Below are 20,473 nucleotides of genomic sequence, written 5' to 3'. Positions count from 1 at the left end.
AGAGGAGCAGTTTTGTGTAAAAAAAACAAACAGTAAATAAAAGTAGATATTTTATTCGCTGCTTATATGAGTCTGTTCGTTCGAACACCTGTTGTTAAAGTGATTCAAAACAACTGTAAAAGAAGGTTCTACAGAAGACTCACGCAGCTCAGCATAAGGCAGGAATCACACATGAGTTTTATTACGGTTAGCATCCTTTCAGTACACGTGGAGACCCTCAGCTTCTGTCAGAAGTAATTTCCCTGGTTTAGCCATGTCACCGATGGTACAGGTAACCTGAGAGACGGAGCTGACCGCCCTCACACAGCGACGGTATTACGGAGCACACATCTATGCCCTCTCCTTTTCACAACCCCTGTTCCTGTTTACAACATGCGGTTTTAAAAAAGACCTCCCTGTAATGCAGGAGAAAGGATAGAGATTAGTGCCCAGAGAAAATCAGCAAAACTTCACATTTCTGATCCCAGAAAGAAAGGCCGGATTTTCATCAATAGAGCAATAGAGAATAGAGCAGCCACCACCCATATACACACCTACGCACACACACCTATACACACCTACACACATACCCACACACACACACACACCTACACACACCTATACACACCTACACCTTTGCACACCTATACACATACCCACGCACACACACACCTATACACACCTATGCTCACACACCTATACACACCTATACACACCTATACACATACCCACACACACACACACACACACCTATACACATACCCACCCACACACACACACACACACACACACACACACACACACACACACACACCTCTGTGTGATCTCATAGCGTTCTTGTGGTGTAAGTGTTCGGGTCTCTTCAGGGACTGTCAGCAGCTGAGCTGCTTTTCACTGGAGTCCTTCTGCATACCAGTTTAAAGTGGACGTCCACGTCTCAGCGTGCGTTACGCTACGGCCATGTCCTCCCGGTGTCTTTCTGCTTGTATGTCCACCATCTTCACGCTGCTCCTTCTGCTCAACTCTGTCATACCAACACAAATGTCCCACCCACACGAGGTCAACGGTCAACCTCATGAAGAAAACAGTATCTCCGAACATCAGGCCAAACATGTCTCCATCTGTTTTCGCAGATCCCAGACCAGTTTCTGGTAGCACGTCAGTGTTGCCTGCCGGTGCGCTGCGGGCAGATGTGCAGGTGTGTGTGTGTGTGAGTCCATACGAAAACTGCAGTATGTAATCAACCGTGCAGTACTCCAGATCGCTGAAATGATCCTGATTTATGATATGTTGCATTAGGATGAATATTGATTTTTCTCTTCTCTCCCTCTCTCTCTCTCCTCCTCTTTTACTGGGAAAGATTGATGCCATGCTATTGATTTCCAATCAATTCATTTATTTTCATTTTACTTAAGCTTGAGCAATGGCTCGATGTATCCGTAAAAAGCAACGTCTTTATTAAATGTTGTAAAAAAATTAATTGTTTAGGGATGATTTGGTGAAATATAATTGGCTTTGTACTAATTTGCCAAACATAAATAAGAGGTGAGTTCGCACCATAAGTGCAGCAGTAGTGGAGAACCTCCAGGGTCATCCGAGCAGATGTTACGGACCTGGCCCACATCACCAAACATGTCCCTTTATCGGGGGTCTTTGTGCACAATACAACATGTTTTGTTCACACGTCTCCTGCTCGTTACGGTTTAGAACAGAGAATAATGTGCTGATGATATGCTGATGATATGCCTGTCACTTTAGGGAAACCCGATGAAGAATTGTCTTTTTTTGTGCGTGCGCTTGTGTGTGTGTGTGTGTGTGTGTGTGTGTGTGTGTGTGTTGCTGGCTTTTGTCCAGGTTCAATTAAACACCACTGTTCATGCAAGTTTCTTCCTTTTGCCAAATCCAGCCAGTGGTGCTTGGTCTGCTCCGGGTCCGGGCTGTTTAACGGCTGATCGGCATCTGGCCGTATTTGCATTCCGGTCCCTGCTCCGACCTGTCGCCTGCCTGCTGGCCCATACGCCGGGCGGCGCGCGAGCCAAGCTCTTCCTGGAAAGAACAAGTGGTAATTGTTAGGGCTCACATCAGTGGCTGAGTGCCCTGGGGTAGGAATGGCCTCTGTACTGTCACGTCACTTAGGGCGAGAGAAACAGAAAGGCAGGAAATAAATCCATAATAAAAAAAAATACGCCTACAACAGCTTACTGATTGCCCTGACATTGATGCATTAAAATGGGTCCTGGGAATAATTGTGTCTTCCTGTGGCTACTGTGCAGGGAGGGTTGCGTAATGATGATAGAGTCAGGCTGTGGAGGCGCGAGATAAAGGCTGACACTGCTCGGCTACCGGCTCTCTCCGGATGCCTCATCCGCGGAGCGTCCCTCCGAAGGAGCCAATTAGCTTAGCGCGGAACGTGGAAAAAACAGTGGTGGGCGCAGGAGTCCAACGTCAGACTTAAGCGTTGTGCTTGTCCCAAATAAATGCGGTTTTGCCAAATAAATAATGTTTGGAGAAGCAGCCCTCCAAAAACTTGTTTGAAACTACAAACAAAGAAAGAAACTACCAAGTTAAAACTACCATGTTTCATTCGGCTCTTCTGACACTCGCATTGGAAAAGTTTTTCAAGTGAATTTTGATTCTAAGCACTCATTGATATTATTGCCCAAAGTTAATTAAAATAAACAGCGCAGATATGGACGATGGAGATTAGGTCTGAAAACAGCTGGAGTACAGCTTTAAAGACATCAGGGGTAAGTGAGCGCTCGTGACCTGGGCAACGGAGGGTTAACGTCCTCCGGGCTCCAGCCCAGGAAGCAGAACTTGGCAGCGGGAAAAGCGCTTCTGGGATCGAGTGTCCGTCCAGTCACTGTGCAGTGCTGCTGAAAAAGGCAGTTAACCCCAAACTAGCCCAGAAGCGCCATGGAAACTGCAACCCGGCACCTTTGCCCCTGACGTACACGCTCCGGCATTCCAGCTAGGAAAATGAGTCAGGAATGCCCAGTGGTTGTTCATCGGAGCAAAAAAAAAAAGTGGTGTCACCCAGCTATGGAAGATGATGTAAAGAAACACATAAGATAAAAAAGGAAGTTAGAAAACAAATGAGAGAAGTATGACTCTGCAAGAATGAAGGTTAAAGTCTCAAAGATACTTGAGTTAAAATCCTCAAAAATGTGCCAATTCCTTTGAATTTTACCTGTAGAAACTAATGTAGCTAAAGGTAACGCATTACAACCCGTATCTGACAGCTGGTGCCTTTCTTAATGGAAACCGTCTCCTTCATTTTGATAGCAGTGATGTCACGTGGCACGCTGGCATTTGCTGGAGGTTTGTTGCATTCTTCACTTCTGAGTGGCACCGTTCGCTGTTCGGCGCCCTGTCAGAGGTCACCTGGCATGAACTCAGGGAGATTCTGCGAAGTCTCAGCGACTGACAGTGTGAACGGCATCTCCAGTTCCGTGTGGACCCACACAAAGCAGGCCATTTTCCGGCCGGATTCCTGAGCCCAAACCGAGTTCCATTTCCTCCACAACAGAAAAAGAAGAAGAAGAAAAAAGATCTCGGTGAGTGAAAAGAAACAGATGAGATAAGCACTTGTCCTTAGCAATCCTCTATCTGTTTTGGTGCGAGCAGGCTGGAGAGACTGACCGACACGCCTGACCTTTGACCCAATTTGGAACAGTCCGAGCACTTCCACAGTAGCTGACATGCAACTGAGTGAAAGAAGGAGAAAAAAAAGCAAAATGGCTGAAATGACTTTGAAGGGCCTCCAAAGATATCAGCATATGACTGAATCAGATGCCACAGCCTACAAATATGCCTTCAGCTGAGAGCCACAATGGCCGTTCAGTTCTCCAGAGGTTAGCACCATATTCTACAGTACTGGCACACAATAGAGTTCTGTTACCAGGATGCGGTTTGCCACTGCACCAGTTATACCCCTCAGTAACAGGCTTGCTGTCTAAATTAACTTCATCCCACTTCTTATGTAATTATATGTTATTATTATTATTATTATTATTATTATTATTAATAATACTAATAATAATATTTAGGGCAATTTGGACTAAACATTATAGTTTACATTTTTAAAAAGCAAACAATCGTTTGCCTTTGCAATAGAACAAAAAAAATCTGGTTTGAAAAGTGCGATTAAACATGACTAAGTCTGTAACTATACCTTTCTGTTATATTAAGTGTCAGAAGAGTGGTTTGGACGCTGCGCAGTCTCAGACAGCTCTACATCAATCCAGCGGTGAGAACACATAAGAGTCAGATTAGGGTCACGTCGTACAAAAACCCAAAAAACAGGAATCGTTTTATTGTTGTTATTACGAAGAGAAGTCTGTTATTCATTCGTTTCAGTTTGGTTTTGTACACAATAGTTCGGTTACACATACTTGACTTTAATTATAGAAAACAACACCGTGCACTCGGATCATTGCTTGGATTGCGCTGTTGTTGTTCTGGCGAGCGCAAGTGTTTAGACTCACTAAGGTGTTTCCTGTCAGTGATAACTGTTAGGCCACGAGAACGCACTTGTAGTGATAACTGTTAGGCCACGAGAACGCACTTGTATCGGGGAGTAGGTTTTATTAGTCCTGGGACCTTCATCTTCTGTTTGGTTTGTTGGACCCACACAAGTGCCTATTTAAAGCGCACGGCGGCGCGCGCAACGCGAGCGCTGCGCGGGGCCGTGGCGCCTTGCTTCCCTTCTGGAACCGCGCTCCTCTTTCTACAGCTGAAGGGAAAGATTACACGTTTTACATGTCGTGCGGGTTCCAGAAGTTTTGTTTAAAAAATACTACCGAGGCAACTTTGCTTTAGAAGGAAAGTTACAAAAAGTGCACTCGATCTGCACGCATTTCGTAGTTCTGGAGACGGTGCGAGCCTGTGCTGTTGGTGACTTGCGTGTGCATACTAAAAACATTGTGCAAACGTTTGAATGTTCCGTTTAGACGCGATAAGGCTTGCTTCTCTAAACGAACCAAGCGGCAGAGCGCTCCCCGTGGCGAAACAGCTCCTTCTGGTACTCCGCGACGCGAGCTTGTGCGCCTGGCGTGTGCATATATACAGGTCTAAAAATAAGCAGCCAATGCGCGCGACGGCCTGGGCTGCGGAGCCGACCAATCGCAACCGCGAGCAGTTGAATTTATTTCCAAAGAGCTCTGCGATTGGTCGGAGGTGATATCATATGCGCCCGCGCAACCTGGTCAGATGTCATTGGTCGCGCTCGGGGGGGAGAGAGAGAGAGAAAAAAAACAGAAAAGAAAAAAAAAAAAACACGGTACCGTTGTCACGAGGGGGTGAGCAGGCTGCACGGTTTGAATAGGGAAGTTGAAGGAGCGCAGCTCTCGCATTGGGTTCGGCTGCGTGCGAGTGTGCGTGCGCTCAGTAACAGCCAGGGACTAAAGCGAGGACTCTGCGCGAGCAGCAAAGCCACCGCTGCGCTGCTGTTGCACGCACAAGACGCGAGGACGCGTGCTGTCGAGATCACAGCCCTTGCTCTCTCTTGCCTCGAGAGAAGACGTCTGATTTGTTAACCGAGCTTTATTCACTCACGTTGGGGATTGCAATGGATGTTCTACCGATGTGCAGTATTTTCCAGGAGCTTCAGATCGTACACGACACTGGCTATTTTTCCGCTTTGCCATCGCTTGAAGAATATTGGCAACAGGTAAATAGTTTCTTTTTCTCTTCTTCTTCTCGTTTTTCGTAATAAAAACTTTAGCGGCGCCTCCGACATAAACTGCAGGTTCGAGTAATTCAAACCGCGTATGCTGTTCTGATTGGCTGTTTGCGACGCGTTGTGGTTCGTCTGTGGTTAACTTCGTGGATGGACGTCTTTCAGACTGAGACAGAGCTGGGCTGTTAATATGACATTTCCGTTTTTATTACGGAATCTTTGCTGAAGGATTACTTGCGTTGTTTGCACGGGGCAGCAGGCCACTGTCACAGTAATGTCGGATAAATGTTAAGAATGCGTTGCTTCCCTGTCATCTTTAGCTATACTGGTATAGGCATCGGGGAGGCTGTCAGGCGCACTGTTGAAGTAGCTTAATGACTTACTGGTCCGAACCTTCTGGACTCATTTTTGCATGGGCTTTTTTTTCCCCATCAGACGTCTTCACACTGCAGACTGCAACTTCTCAAAAGTTACATTTTGAAGCGGCGGGGTTGTGTTTGGTTTGGGAGCCTCTTGCCATATCTAGCCGATGCAGCTCCGTATTTGTGACATTCCGCCGCGTGCAGCCGCTAAAATACGCGAACGGGACCGGACGTGTTACTAGAAACACGCGATAAACGCGGCGGAGCACGCGCCCAAGTACCTGTGCCGCGTGCTTTACCCCCGTTTCGGGCCGTACGCGATTGAAATGCATCCGAGTAGTAACCCCCCCCCCCCCGGGGGGGGGTGCGATGTTTGGCATCGGGTCAGGAGCGTCTCGCGTGACTTTTGAAATGTGTCGGAGGCGCTTGCCACGGGAGTGTGGTGTGTTCCACATCAGCTGCGTGCAACATCTGATGTTTACAGATTATATCATAAGATATTGGCGGCGGGGGGGTAATTTAATTTATACTTGGGGTAGATTTGAAGTGTCATTCGTTGGTGTGGGTTTTAAGCCGTAATCTGCGCTGGGGGTTTCTGGTAATATCTCAGTGCTGCGGAGGTTCATTTCAGGCCCCTGACTGGGTTGTAAGCAGAGGGTGTCGATGGCGTGTCAAGCGGACTGAATGAGGAAACGGAGCATAAGCAAAGCGGAGAGGAAATGTCGTGGCTTCCTTAAAAGGACTCTAAAATGAGTCCATGAGTCATTCGGCCGCTGTTACCAAACGATAAATGTTAGTCTTTCTGATTGAGGCTCTACAACACACACTTTTTCAAATCCACGTTTGGAAAGTACCATGAATCCATCATAATTGGGACTTAGTTGTGTTAAGTACCGATAATATTTGATGTATGGGATGACGCATATTTTTATAGCAGAATAATTTCAGATGCCCAAGAACAGCCAGTCATGCAGGATGGGTCTCGTTTCCCCGGCGTGAACTCGATCCAGGCCTGATGTAAGGTTCAGGTTCGTGGTGTTCCACTGACCACGTTTCTTTAGAACAGGACTTGGCTTTAATCTGCGTCTGGAAAATTCACCCTCTGGACTTTACTCGGAATAACCTCAGCTGTTGTGTTTTGAGAGATGGGGGGGGGGGGCGTTGCTCTGCATTAACCCTAAATGTGCCAGGAAGTTGTGTGGCTTGTAGGCGTGTTCTGACTGTGTGTTCTGTGTTTGGTGTCAGACATGTTTGGAGCTGGAGCGCTACCTGCAGAGCGAGCCCTACGTCTCGGCATCGGACCTCAAGTTTGACAGTCAGGAGGACCTGTGGAACAAGCTGATCTTGGCGTGCGGGGACCAGGGGGACGCGGACCCCCGTCGCCCCCGCGTCAAGGAGGAGGACAGTCAGGATGGCCAGGTCCTGGAGACCAACAGCGTCAACTCGGACGCCAGCAGCGAGGCGTCCGACAGCTCCGAGGAGCTCTCGCCCGTCCACATCTTCGGCTCCAACCCGCTGGGATCCGTCCTGGCCGAGGCGGGACACCTGGGTTCCTCCATCATCGCCACGCCTCCGTCCTCCCCGGAGGCGATCCAGGACCCCAGCCTCCCGAAGGCGTGGGGCCCCTCACAGACTGAATTGCACGCGCCCCTTAAGATCAGGCACGGGGGCACGCCGAAGGGGTCAGACAAATCGGGCTCAGCCGGGGGAGACGCATCTCCGGACGGGAGGAGGAGGGTGCACAGATGCCACTTCAACGGCTGCCGGAAAGTTTATACAAAGAGTTCCCACCTAAAAGCACATCAGCGCACTCACACAGGTAAAACGCTAGCGGTTCTTCACTCATAAATTGTATTTCGCTTTCGTTCTTTTTCCTCCTGACGCGCGCGCACACACACACACACACACACACACACACACACACACACACACACACACACCATACGCTAGTTTGGGTGCCCTCTCATAACCTCTTCTGTCAGGCTTTATAAAGAAGTGGGGGAGGATACAAAACATTAATCTACATTAACCGTAAGGGTCCAGGAAGTTTGTCATTGCCTCGGAATTACGCCACTTCGAGTATCCATATCGAAGTGTGACACGAAGCGAAAGTTCCCAGCGCACCGCTGGAGGCAGCTGATCCGGCGGCGACTCCGGAGTTCCAGTAGAGTAGCTGTGTAATGGTGTGGGGAAGGCTCAGGCAGGTTCTCCCCAGCTGCGAGACTTGCCGCTCTCGGTACATTTGCTGTGCATGACTGCTCTCCTAAACGGTGACCTCATCCGCACGGAATGTGGCTGTGGCTCGGGGCAAGGGGGCGGGGGGAGGGGAGTGGGGTGGGGGGGGGTTGTAAAGGAACCTGCTCGACCAAACCGCTGCCGATTTCATCCCAGAAAAGGGGTCGTCCGAAAACTGGGTGGCCCTCCTCCTCCTCTTCATCATCTTCTTCTTCTTCTTCTTCTTCTTCTTTAAAAAAAAAGCCTCGCTCTGGACAAAGTGCGGCCTGTGTAATGCTTACGAGGCAAAAAGGAAAAGTTCAAAACATTCCAGACGAAATTCCAAACATTCCAAGCCAAGTGCAGCGGGTCTTTAAGGTGTGTGTGTGTTTTTTTGTCTGCAGGTGAGAAGCCGTACAGGTGTTCATGGGAAGGCTGTGAGTGGCGTTTTGCGCGCAGCGACGAGCTGACCCGGCACTTCAGGAAGCACACGGGCGCGAAGCCGTTCAAATGCAGTCACTGTGACAGGTACAGGCACCCTCCCCCTGGCCAAGATTCCCACGCTCATCACGCTGCACCTCCTCTTCCCTGGTCGCGTCTGCCGCGCGTGCACAATAACGTTACATTCGTCATCGATTCCCTTTACCTCTCCATCGGAGTCGGTCGCCACATTAGGCCTGGGTTTCGCCCAATCGGAGTAGATGCCTGAAAGGGCCGCGGCACTTCCAGGACGCCGTGGTATCGGCAGGGTTTCGGGGGCTGCCGTGTCTGAGCCGCGGCCTATCCTGGCCCCCCTCCTCGTGTGCTCCTTTGAGCAGTCCTCTTTCAAATGACTCATTATCTCATCAACTTCTCACTTTGGTTCTTGGTTCCCTTGGTTGCTGAACCGGCGTCGGGGGGCCCCGTGTTCATTCGGGTCACTCGTGTCTTGGTGCATAGGTGACGTCTCCTTTCCTCTCCTCTTCTCCTTCAGGTGTTTCTCCAGGTCGGACCACCTGGCCCTGCACATGAAGAGGCATCTCTAAGCAGGTGGTGGCCTTGCGCCATGGGGATATCCTGTATCCTGACCAGCCTCCTGGGTGACGTGCCCTGGTGAGGAGAGGTGTGTGTTCCAGCCAAAGCATGCCGTTTTGCACCGTAACCTGTGCCTGTGGGAGAGTCGTCCTACCGAGCGGTTAGTGAGGAAGAAAGGAGAACATGGAAGAGACAAAATCACGTGCGAAAAGGAGAAGAATGAAGGACAAAAAAAAAAAAAAAGAAAAAATGTACTTGCAAACAAAACATAAAGAATGAATGAATGACTGTGCAGAATGGTGCATGACTCTGGGACAGCTCCTGGTACTTATTAAAAAGCCGTACTGAGGTGATCGCGAGCTCTGCCAATGTGAGGGAGACTGACGCGTGTGTGTGAGCTTATCGGAGGGTTCGGCAGGGTGGGGTGGAATAACAGTGTCACTGCAGAGTAAACGGTGTCGGGCCAACCAATTTTCGTTTCCTTACGGCCTGTGTGTGTGGTGTGTGTGGTGTGTGTGTGTGTGTGTGTGTGTGTGGTGTGTGTGTGGTGTGTGTGTGGTGTGTGTGTGGTGTGTGTGTGGTGTGTGTGTGGTGTGTGTGTGTGTGTGTGTGTGTGTGTGTGTGTGTGTGTGTGTGTGTGTGTGTGGTGGGGAGGGACCAACACCCCTCCCCCAGGCTACTGTCACAAAGGGGGGCAGGGATGCTTCGCCACCCCTAAACACCCCACTCGCACCCCCCCACAGGCGGGCCACGCAAACACCCCCCCCCCCCCCCCGGTCCCGAATGAAAGTGGCTTTTTTGGTGTTTGGTGCAGCTACTATATGTGCAATGTGTTCCATGGCTTGTTTTGACAGGCTACAAAAGCTCTTTTCTTGTCCATTGTATAAGCTGTGTGCTTAGAGATAAAACACAAACTATAGCTTCACTATCATACACCGGTGTTGCATGGTAATAGGGTTTGTATTCTTTTCCTGTTCTTTGTTATCAGGACTGCTAATAGATTCCAATAAAAAGTGCAGCTCAATATGAACGGTTAAATGTTACAATATTGTACATAAATGGATTGATGATGATGATGATGATGATGATGATGATTCTCTTTAAATCCCTTTTGCTTTATTTTTTTAAAAACATTTTGTTTTGTGAGGAAAAACCACTATTGCTCATCATTCTTTTTAGTCACGTGTGTCTGTGTGTGTGACTGTGTGTGTGTGTGTGTGTGTGTGTGTGTCTCTCTCTCTCTCTCTCTCTCCATCTCTCTCTTCCATTTTTACCTGTTATTAATGCACTGTTGACCATAATGGTGCCTTATGCAAGTGACCTTGTTGTATGGAATGGGTTGATCAGACGGTGGGTCCAGGGGTCACACATTGTCTCGTACGAGTGAGTGGAATAGCTTTATTAAGGCTCCATATCCCATCAGCATGCACCTTCTCGATTGGGAAAACTCCGCTCCGACCAGTTTTCCGTCCTCCATTTCTATCTTCAGGCTTAGCTCTGTTCATTCACATCATAACAGTATGACATTCAAACTTAAATATCTGCATAGTGAATAGAGAAAAAAAAAAAAAAAACACGGACCGTTTCGCTTCCTCACGCTTGGCACTTAAATCCATTGTTTTTAGTGTTTACTACGCTGTACTCTATCCAACATTATTTTTGTCTTCGCATGGGTAACATCTTGAATGGTACGAAAAGAAGGGCTGAGGCGCGTGCGCGTGCGCGCGCGTCGCCAGGCTGAGGGGCATGTCAGGCTGGCAGAGAGGACTAGAACTGGGTCCTGTACCCCCTGCCTACTAGGCCCTGGAGGGCGGGGCTAACGATTTATCGTAATTAACGAGCTCGAGGAGGACAGGTTTCGTCTTGTAGTGCATCTGTGTAATGAATTACTGAAGGCCTTGTTGGCACGCACGCACGTACACACACACACACACTCTGCTGACTCAGGCGCTTGGCTATTGACCTGTCTGCTTGCCGTTGTTTCAGCCCAGCAGAAATGGGCATTCAGATAGATGAAGATGAATATGTGCTATTCAGGCCGCACAATGTAAACCCGGCAGAATGCTCTTGGCTTCCCGGACAGGTCCGCTGTCTCTGTGTGTGTGTGTGTGTGTGTGTGAGATCTTGAGGATAGTGTATTATTTCAGACAACGACCAATTAAAATCTGTATGCATAAACATCTAAATGCATGCACTCCTGTACAGTGTGAAAGGATGTTTGGAATTGCAACGGTCTGTATATTGAGGACATGCTGTGAATTTGATACTGCAGCATGTTGGGAGCAGAGGAGGCACATGGATTTGAGATCAGATATTTGCTGCAAGACGGACAGCAACCAGAAGCTCTCTGCTGTAAAATGAGACCAGCAAGGCCTTGTGGGTAAAGAACAGTACATCCTACTTTCGAGTCAGCGTCCAGGGTCATCGATGGGGCAAACCGAGCCTTAATCACACCTTCCATTTAGCTTGTAACTATAACCCACGCTTTCCATCACAACTCTTCGCTCACAGCTTCCCCTGTTGTTTAATTAGAGAATATTTGTAAAAAAAAATAAAAAAATAAATAAAATAAAATAAATAAAATTAAAAAAGAATAGTAAGAAAAGTTTAAAAAGAAATACAAAAAAAATTTTTTTTCTAAGATTTTTATTTGTTCTTGCTTTATATAAATTTTATTTGAAATTGTTTTGCAAAATTGTTCTATTTCTGTATGAATGTATTTTTTATTGGAAATATAAGAAATTCTTATCAGACATCATTTGCTTCGTTGTTTTTGCTTCAGTTCTTTTCAGAGTTGCTTCTAGATCTGTGGAAGAGCAAATGACAGTATAGATGGTTCCAACGTGTCAGATGATTTCGGAAGTTGTTTATGAAATCAGTTTTAAAAGTATATAGAAAGCTGGTACATTCTCTTCTGTAAAAGATATTTTGGCCATTTTTCCTCATACCTTATTAAAATTGCTTTTTTCCATTATCATAATCATAGTCATAGGGCAGTGTTTAGTGCAAAGACACTTCCTCAGTCTGCTGGCTTCACCACAGGCACTGGGGCAAACACCTAAGCCATCAAAAACCACAAAACCCCCTCATTTCTAAAAAGTACACAGTTCACTGCAGTTATGTTCACCTTTGGATGCTCTAGCAAAAAACAAAAAAGTTTCATGTTTTCATCTTTATATGTGCAGAAGTCTGCAAATTGTTATTAGCAGTTCCAAAAATCAAACATTATTTCCAGAAATCAAACATTGCATTAAAGCCTATTAATATGAAATATGCTATGCTGTACTGTAAGTTTCATATTCTTGAAAACGGGGCTTTTTGTGTGTGTGTGTGGCCTCTGTAAGTGTAGCGTCCTGTTCCAGTTTTCAGGAACTAACATTAAAAGGAGAGGCTTGCTCTCTCAACCCACACCTTCATAAAACGGAGGTTTCACATCGTGTTTAATCACATGTAACACAGCCTAACTGGGTTTTAGCCGGGCTCAGATCTTCTGTGATCAAAAACAGCAAACGTGTTTTCCCTTTTCACCAAAAAAAGTTGGCAAACGGCCTCCTGCGAGAATCTTTCCTCCGAAAGAGGAAGCCCAACCTAGTTGATATTTGCCAGGGTTAGTGCGGGAATGTTTTTGCCAAGGTTTGACTGTTTCCCCAAACACCCAAAAGGATTTCGCCTCCTCCTATCTAGTTCTCCTTCCAGTGATCAAAGCCACGAAAATTACCCATCAGCATCCCACGCTGCCCTTGGCATTTAATTAGCATCATATTTACATGGCTGTTAGATGATGATTTGATACAAATAAGATAATGTTCCCCACTGCACACTACTCAGATTGATTTAATTACCAAAATAAGAGTCCTATAAATTAAATTAAATTAAATTTTAAAAAATAATAAAAAAATTTCTGGGTCTTACATTAATTTTGTAATGGGTTTGATTAACTAATGTGCAAAACATTGGCGGTAATCTGACTTGGTTATTCCTCATGCCAGGAGACGGCAGACTTTTCTTTTTAACGTGTTTCCCGGTGACGTGACAGTTCAGACGACGAAGCAACAGCAAGGTCCGCTCAAAGTCTCACTTTTGTCTCGCTTTTGTCTTTCGGTCCTCTAGCTGAGGGGCGCTGACACCAAAGTCGTTGTTATGCAGCACCAGACAGTAGCACACATACATCAACCCCTTAAAGGTCAAGTAGCCCCCAATCTATCATTAAAACATAAGAGAATTCCAAGCCAGTGCTTGATGGTGTACCTTACTGAGATGGTATAAAATTTTATGAGTCTCTCTCTCTCTCTCTCTCTCTCTCTCTCTCTCTCCAGTGATTATTAATAATGATGACACAAGCAGGAAGTGAGCTGCAGATAGATAGCACCGCTTGAAAAAACAGAATTTCCATTTCTTGCCTCACATTTTTGGCATGAATCACATACTGTCCCGTATGTGTCTCTGCAATGCTTAGCATCCCTTTGCAGATAAATCACCATATGACACACTTCTTAGCCTATTGTACAGGGGCTGCAATAATGTTCACCACGTCGTAATTCTGCATAGTACCTTCCTCTACGACAACCACCACCCTGGTACCCTCCACCACCACCCTGGTACCCTCCACCACTCCGGTACCCTCCACCACCCTGGTACCCTCCACCACCACTCCGGTACCCTCCACCACCACTCTGGTACCATCACCACTCCGGTACCCTCCACCACCCTGGTACCCTCCACCACCACTCCGGTACCCTCCACCACCACCCTGGTACCCTCCACCACCACTCCGGTACCCTCCACCACTCCGGTACCCTCCACCACCCTGGTACCCTCCACCACCACTCCGGTACCCTCCACCACCACTCCGGTACCCTCCACCACCCTGGTACCCTCCACCACCACTCTGGTACCCTCCACCACCCTGGTACCCTCCACCACTCCGGTACCCTCCACCACCACCCTGGTACCCTCCACCACCACTCTGGTACCCTCCACCACTCCGGTACCCTCCACCACTCCGGTACCCTCCACCACCACTCCGGTACCCTCCACCACCACTCTGGTACCCTCCACCACCCTGGTACCCTCCACCACCACCCTGGTACCCTCCACCACCCTGGTACCCTCCACCACCACTCCGGTACCCTCCACCACCACTCCGGTACCCTCCACCACCACCCTGGTACCCTCCACCACCCTGGTACCCTCCACCACCACCCTGGTACCCTCCACCACCACTCCGGTACCCTCCACCACCCTGGTACCCTCCACCACCACTCCGGTACCCTCCACCACCACCCTGGTACCCTCCACCACCACTCCGGTACCCTCCACCACTCCGGTACCCTCCACCACCCTGGTACCCTCCACCACCCTGGTACCCTCCACCACCACTCCGGTACCCTCCACCACCACCCTGGTACCCTCCACCACCACTCCGGTACCCTCCACCACCCTGGTACCCTCCACCACCCTGGTACCCTCCACCACCACTCCGGTACCCTCCACCACTCCGGTACCCTCCACCACCCTGGTACCCTCCACCACCACTCCGGTACCCTCCACCACCCTGGTACCCTCCACCACTCCGGTACCCTCCACCACCACTCTGGTACCCTCCACCACCACTCCGGTACCCTCCACCACCACTCCGGTACCCTCCACCACCCTGGTACCCTCCACCACCACTCTGGTACCCTCCACCACCCTGGTACCCTCCACCACTCCGGTACCCTCCACCACCACTCCGGTACCCTCCACCACCACTCTGGTACCCTCCACCACTCTGGTACCCTCCACCACTCCGGTACCCTCCACCACCCTGGTACCCTCCACCACCACTCCGGTACCCTCCACCACCACTCTGGTACCCTCCACCACCACTCTGGTACCCTCCACCACTCCGGTACCCTCCACCACCACTCCGGTACCCTCCACCACCCCGGTACCCTCCACCACCACCCTGGTACCCTCCACCACCCTGGTACCCTCCACCACCACCCTGGTACCCTCCACCACCACTCCGGTACCCTCCACCACCCCGGTACCCACCACCACCACTCCGGTACCCTCCACCACTCCGGTACCCTCCACCACCCCGGTACCCACCACCACCACTCCGGTACCCTCCACCACTCCGGTACCCTCCACCACTCCGGTACCCTCCACCACCACCACTCCGGTACCCTCCACCACTCCGGTACCCTCCACCACCCTGGTACCCACCACCACCACTCCGGTACCCTCCACCACTCCGGTACCCTCCACCACTCCGGTACCCTCCACCACTCCGGTACCCTCCACCACCCCGGTACCCACCACCACCACTCCGGTACCCTCCACCACTCCGGTACCCTCCACCACTCTGGTACCCTCCACCACCACCACTCCGGTACCCTCCACCACCACCCCTCCACAACCCACCAGGCACCGCTGACCTTTGCATTCCGACTGAGGTTAACTGCTCAGCTGAGCCCTGTTGTATTTGGTGCCCCGCGGTTTCTTGTGAAGTAAGCATCAGCGAAGTGTATGTCAGAATTAAAGGAATGTCACAGCATCAAAGCATGACTTTGCCAGAGGGTGATGGACAGGTGAGAAAGTGCTGAAGTGTGTTTGAAGTGACGGGGGTTTCAAAGTAGCAGCGTGAGGGCTCCGTTTACGCACCTCATCTGGTACTGAAATTACCGCGGGTGTGCCAAAATGGCAGTTGCAATGTTAACTGTCTGTAACTAATTTAATTTTGACAATTTTTTTTACCTCCCCGAATTCCTTGTAGCCAAAGGTCACTCTGTCCCACCTCAAAACCTGCAATCCCAGTGCAGCAAAGTTGTCTGTTGTGGCATCTCCTCAAACTGCTGACCACACAGCATTAAATGCTTGACTGAGTCAACCATGCGGCTGCTCTTGTGGATGAAAAGAGTAAACCAAATATCTTCGCTCTGCAGTTTCAAGAATCACAGGGAACAGCCATGATTTGAAGCTGAATGCAAGGGAGCGTCCTCACCTACACTGTGGGCACAATTATTAGGCAAGAGAGTGTTTTGAACATATCATTTTTATGTATATTGTCCAACTCCAAGCTGTATAAATTTGAATGCTTATTGGATTTATTGGTGTAATGAGGGAGGGTGTGGCCTAAGGAGACCAACACCCTATATCAAGGTGTGCAGAATTATTAGGCAAAATGGGCCAAAAAAGAGATTTAACTGACTCTGAAAAGTCAAAAAAAAAAAAAAAGTCTTTCACAGATCACATCAACCATCAAACATTTTGTTGCAAATAGTCAACAGGGTCGCTAGAAACGGGCTGAGAAAAAAAAAAGATGCAAATTAATTGCCAAAGATTTGAGAAGAATCAAACGTGAAGCGACCAGGAACCTGTTACCCTGCAGAGCTGTCATATTCCAGAACTACAACCTATCTGGAGTGCCCAAAGGTACAAGGTGTTCAGTACTCAGAGACATGGCCAAGGTAAGGAAGACTGAAACCCAGCCACCACTGAACAAGACACATATGGTGAAATGTCAAGACTAGGCCAAGAAATCTTTGAAGGCAGATTTTTCAAAGCTTTTATGGACCGATGAGACAAGAGTGATTCTTGACAGACCAGATGGATAGGCCCGTGGTTGGATCAGTAACAGAGCTCCACTTCGACTCAGACACCAGCAAGGTGGAGGTGAGATACTGCTATGGATTGGTATTATTAAAGATGAGCTAGTTGGATCTTGCAGGTTGGATGGATTCCCAAACCTACTGCCAATTTTTTTGAAAGACACTTTCTTCAAGCAGAGGTACAGGAACAAGTCTGCATTTTTCAAGAAGACCATGATTTTTATGCAGGACAATGCTCCATCGCATACATCAACGTACTCCACTGCGTGACTGGCCAGTAAAGGCCTTAAAGGTGAAAGAATAATGACATGCCCCCTTCCTCCCCTGACCTAAACCCACCTGAGAGCTTGTGGGCCTTTTTAAACGGGAGATTTACGGTGAAGGCAAACAGTCCAGCTCTCTGAACAGTGTCTGGGAGGCTGTGGTTGCTGCTGCACAAAAAGTTGATCATCAACAGATTAAGAAACTGACAGACTCCATGAATGGAAGGCTTATGACTGTTATTGCAAAGAAAGGTGGCTATATTGATCACTGATTTTTTAACATTTTTTAAATTTCTATTTTTCATTTAACTGCATAATAATTCTATTTTACTTTCTTAAATATTCATGTTTGAGGTTTATTAACACTTTGGACTGACCGAGAGCACTGCAGCTGTTCAATAGCAAAATTAATCTTCAAAAATACAGCCTGCCTGATAATTGTGCACACAACGTATTCCTCAGGCCGATAGTGAGATTTCATGAGATTTCTGTAACGAGTGTGCTGATCATCAAAGCTTCAACGCTTGTCAAAGCACGACATTTCCGCGTTCTCATCATGCTACATAACGCCTTCATTACTGAGGGTTCAAGACGCCTCAGCGTCGTCACCAACGCCATCAGGTTCTCATCTGCATCTAATCCGTTCATTTAAAAAACAGCATTTTTAAAGGACTATCGAGCTTCCAAAGTGGATGCTTCACCCAATTAGCACAGTGCAATTAGAACTGATGAACACCGGGGAGAAAAAAAAGGAACACCATAAAAGGGAAAAAGATCAGAGCATTTGGCAGTAAGTCTTGGGTGATTAGCCACTTCTAGGCCCAGAAGTGCAAGCAGAAGAAGGGCCCTCTGCTTTTCAACAGATTCATCTCCATCACAACAAACTAGATTTTAATGGCTGAGTGTCATTTGAACATCAAGCCTTCAGAGAGTTTCCCTTCTGTTGCAGGAAAACTTGAATGGATCAAGATGGTTTCACAATCCAGGGTTTTTCCAGACCCAGGAACGCTTGCTCTGCGTGTTCGACTCATTCGGCTCGAGTGTGGAAGTCGGTTTATTGAGCAGGTACAGAAAACTGATCTCAGGTTCTCTGGAAATGGGCGGTGTGGAGTTGACTACATGTGAAATGTGGTGCAGACCAATGTGTGTGTGTGGAAGGGATTCAGTGGTGGCACCATATGTGGGGCTTTGTGATTGGCTAATTTTGGAAAGCAACTGCTTCAGCTTTATTGGGTCACTTCCCTTTTCACGTTTCACAATGAAATGCCACATGTCCAAAAAGTGCTGTTCTTTGTCACTTGAGGGTCTGTGTCCAAGGAAAAAAATTAAAAGCAGAAAACGGATGAACCTAACAGTGCCTAACATTTTGCAAACCTGCGCACAGAAACGTGACATGGAACTGTGCGATCATTCCAGATTTCGGATGCAATTCTTCCGTTTGAATGCAAATCAGCAATAATGAATCCTTCCCCGGAAAAGCCCGGAATCAGTGAGGGAGCTCACTCAAGTATTCCAGGCAAGTGTGAAAATACCCTTATGGAGATTTGTTGATAGTATTCCCGTAGGAACGGGGCGGACCTTGATGTACAAAGCATCCTTTTACCCCCTCTTTTGTGACGTCATTTAAGGTGACCTTGTCACATGACTCACAGGCACCAGATAGCAAGCCTTGGTGATCTCCCCGCTGACCCCTGGGTGACTTCCATTCACATGCTGTAATTGTATGGTGACATCTTTTGTCTGACTGATGACCTTGTGGGGGCGGGACGGCTCAGAGGTCACTCGCGTGCACTTCTGTAAAAAGATGCTCTAGTGAATAATGTTTCTACACCGGAATAGCGCTGAGGGTTAAATGTGTGTGCTTCAAAAGGAAAATACATTTTAAGAGCAAATAAAAATAAAATGGAATTAGTTAGCTTGGTCACAAAACGTTGACATGTTGCGGACATTAAACAGTCGTACCATTGCCATTTTATCCTGTCCTAATCTAACCCAGGAGCCCTTGAGTTTACAGCATTATCACAGCGCACCAGTCACCTTCCAACATCACAACATATCATGGTCTCCTGGTCAGTACCACGAGTCAGCAGTGGGTGGGTACTCTGCAGATGGAGAATGTAGTGTCACCAGCCTTCTGAGTTCAGGGGCGAACGGTCCATCAGGGCCTTGAGAAGGTGACAGCACATTCTTCCCTAATGGTTCCAAACGTCACGGCCATGTTAGAGGTCTCTGTTTTGCTATCATTAGACAATCTCACTCCCTCAAGCGGGAATGTTTATCCCCGGAGATGCGTACCATCCGCTGCTGTGAGCTAGAGTGGTGGTTGTTATGCAATGGCTATAGCATCAGATTATGCACAGCCAGTTGCCTAGCGCCAAGCCAAACACATGTTGTATTCCAATTCATTTACTGGCCAAGTTACACAGATAATCAGACGAGAGAACTGCTCCTGGCTGTCGCAATGTTTCTGTAAATTAGAAATTATTATAAACTCCATCCCGGGTCCGCACAGACCGCGGGTTACGTCTAATCCAGAGGGTGTGTTCCTCTACCTGATGCAAATGTCGTCTTAACGGCCAAACGAAATGGATTTCATTCGGTCCTCCACCCAGATATATGGGCGCTGTTAAAAGCCAGCGAGCCTCCTCCTGTCTCAAAGCCCAGCAGAGAGAGGGCTTCTCTATTAGCATGTGTGAAGAGGAAATGCTTTCAGAAAGTCTCACCCTACGTTTCCCTGCTCCAGGTTAACTCAAACCTGGCTGCATTTATCACCATGACAACTCGCTTCTGAGCCTGTTTTAGCCATCTGGGGCGGGGGTGGGGGGTAGAGAGAACACTTAAAAAAAACCCTTTATTGGGACAATCAAGTATCCACAAATGTACCAGATCCAAAACACATGCTCATTATCTCACAAGTACCAAAATAGCAATGTAAGGGAGAGAAAAAATACATTAAAAAAATGGAAAAAATACTCCAAATAAAAATGTCAAAAACAAATTGCATGCTTCATCAACACTACCCAAGACTTCATTTACGGAGAGAGATTGTGTTTGTGTGTGGGGGGGGGGGGTGGAGAGAAGGAGAGAGAGAGTCATCTGGATTCTAATTGCTTGCTTTTTGATTTTAGTAAAATTATGCTCCGCTTACAGCATTCATTGTAGTCATTCAACTAAACCTCGTCTTTTACAGTATGAGTGTTATTATTCTTTCTTTAGATTGTTCTTTAAGTTTGTTTTTTTGTTTTTTTTAATACAGGCAATCATCATTCAGACCCATTTTCATACAGCTCGAGTCAAATGACGCGCGAGTTGTACCGTAAGAGCGTGAATAAAGAACACTCGCCGTTAGCACGAGGGACTGACCGG

General features: G+C 47.9%; 1 protein-coding gene across 1 annotated transcript; it reads left to right on the top strand.

Moving 5' to 3' along the window:
• The first annotated feature begins 5,219 nt into the window (after positions 1-5,219).
• klf6a (Kruppel like factor 6a) lies at positions 5,220-12,002 on the top strand. Its single transcript, XM_027020012.3, has 4 exons — positions 5,220-5,650; positions 7,267-7,840; positions 8,640-8,763; positions 9,209-12,002. Exons 1-4 carry the CDS (start codon positions 5,549-5,551, stop codon positions 9,258-9,260), a joined length of 852 nt encoding a protein of 283 aa, XP_026875813.2. The 5' UTR covers positions 5,220-5,548; the 3' UTR covers positions 9,261-12,002.
• The last annotated feature ends 8,471 nt before the right edge of the window (positions 12,003-20,473 follow it).

The sequence above is a fragment of the Electrophorus electricus genome, chromosome 14, assembly GCF_041902795.1.
Source record: "Electrophorus electricus isolate QZ-2024a chromosome 14, ASM4190279v1, whole genome shotgun sequence".
Lineage (NCBI taxonomy): Eukaryota > Metazoa > Chordata > Actinopteri > Gymnotiformes > Gymnotidae > Electrophorus > Electrophorus electricus.
Note: the sequence above shows the minus strand (reverse complement) of the source record. Positions and strands in the feature narration are given on the sequence as shown.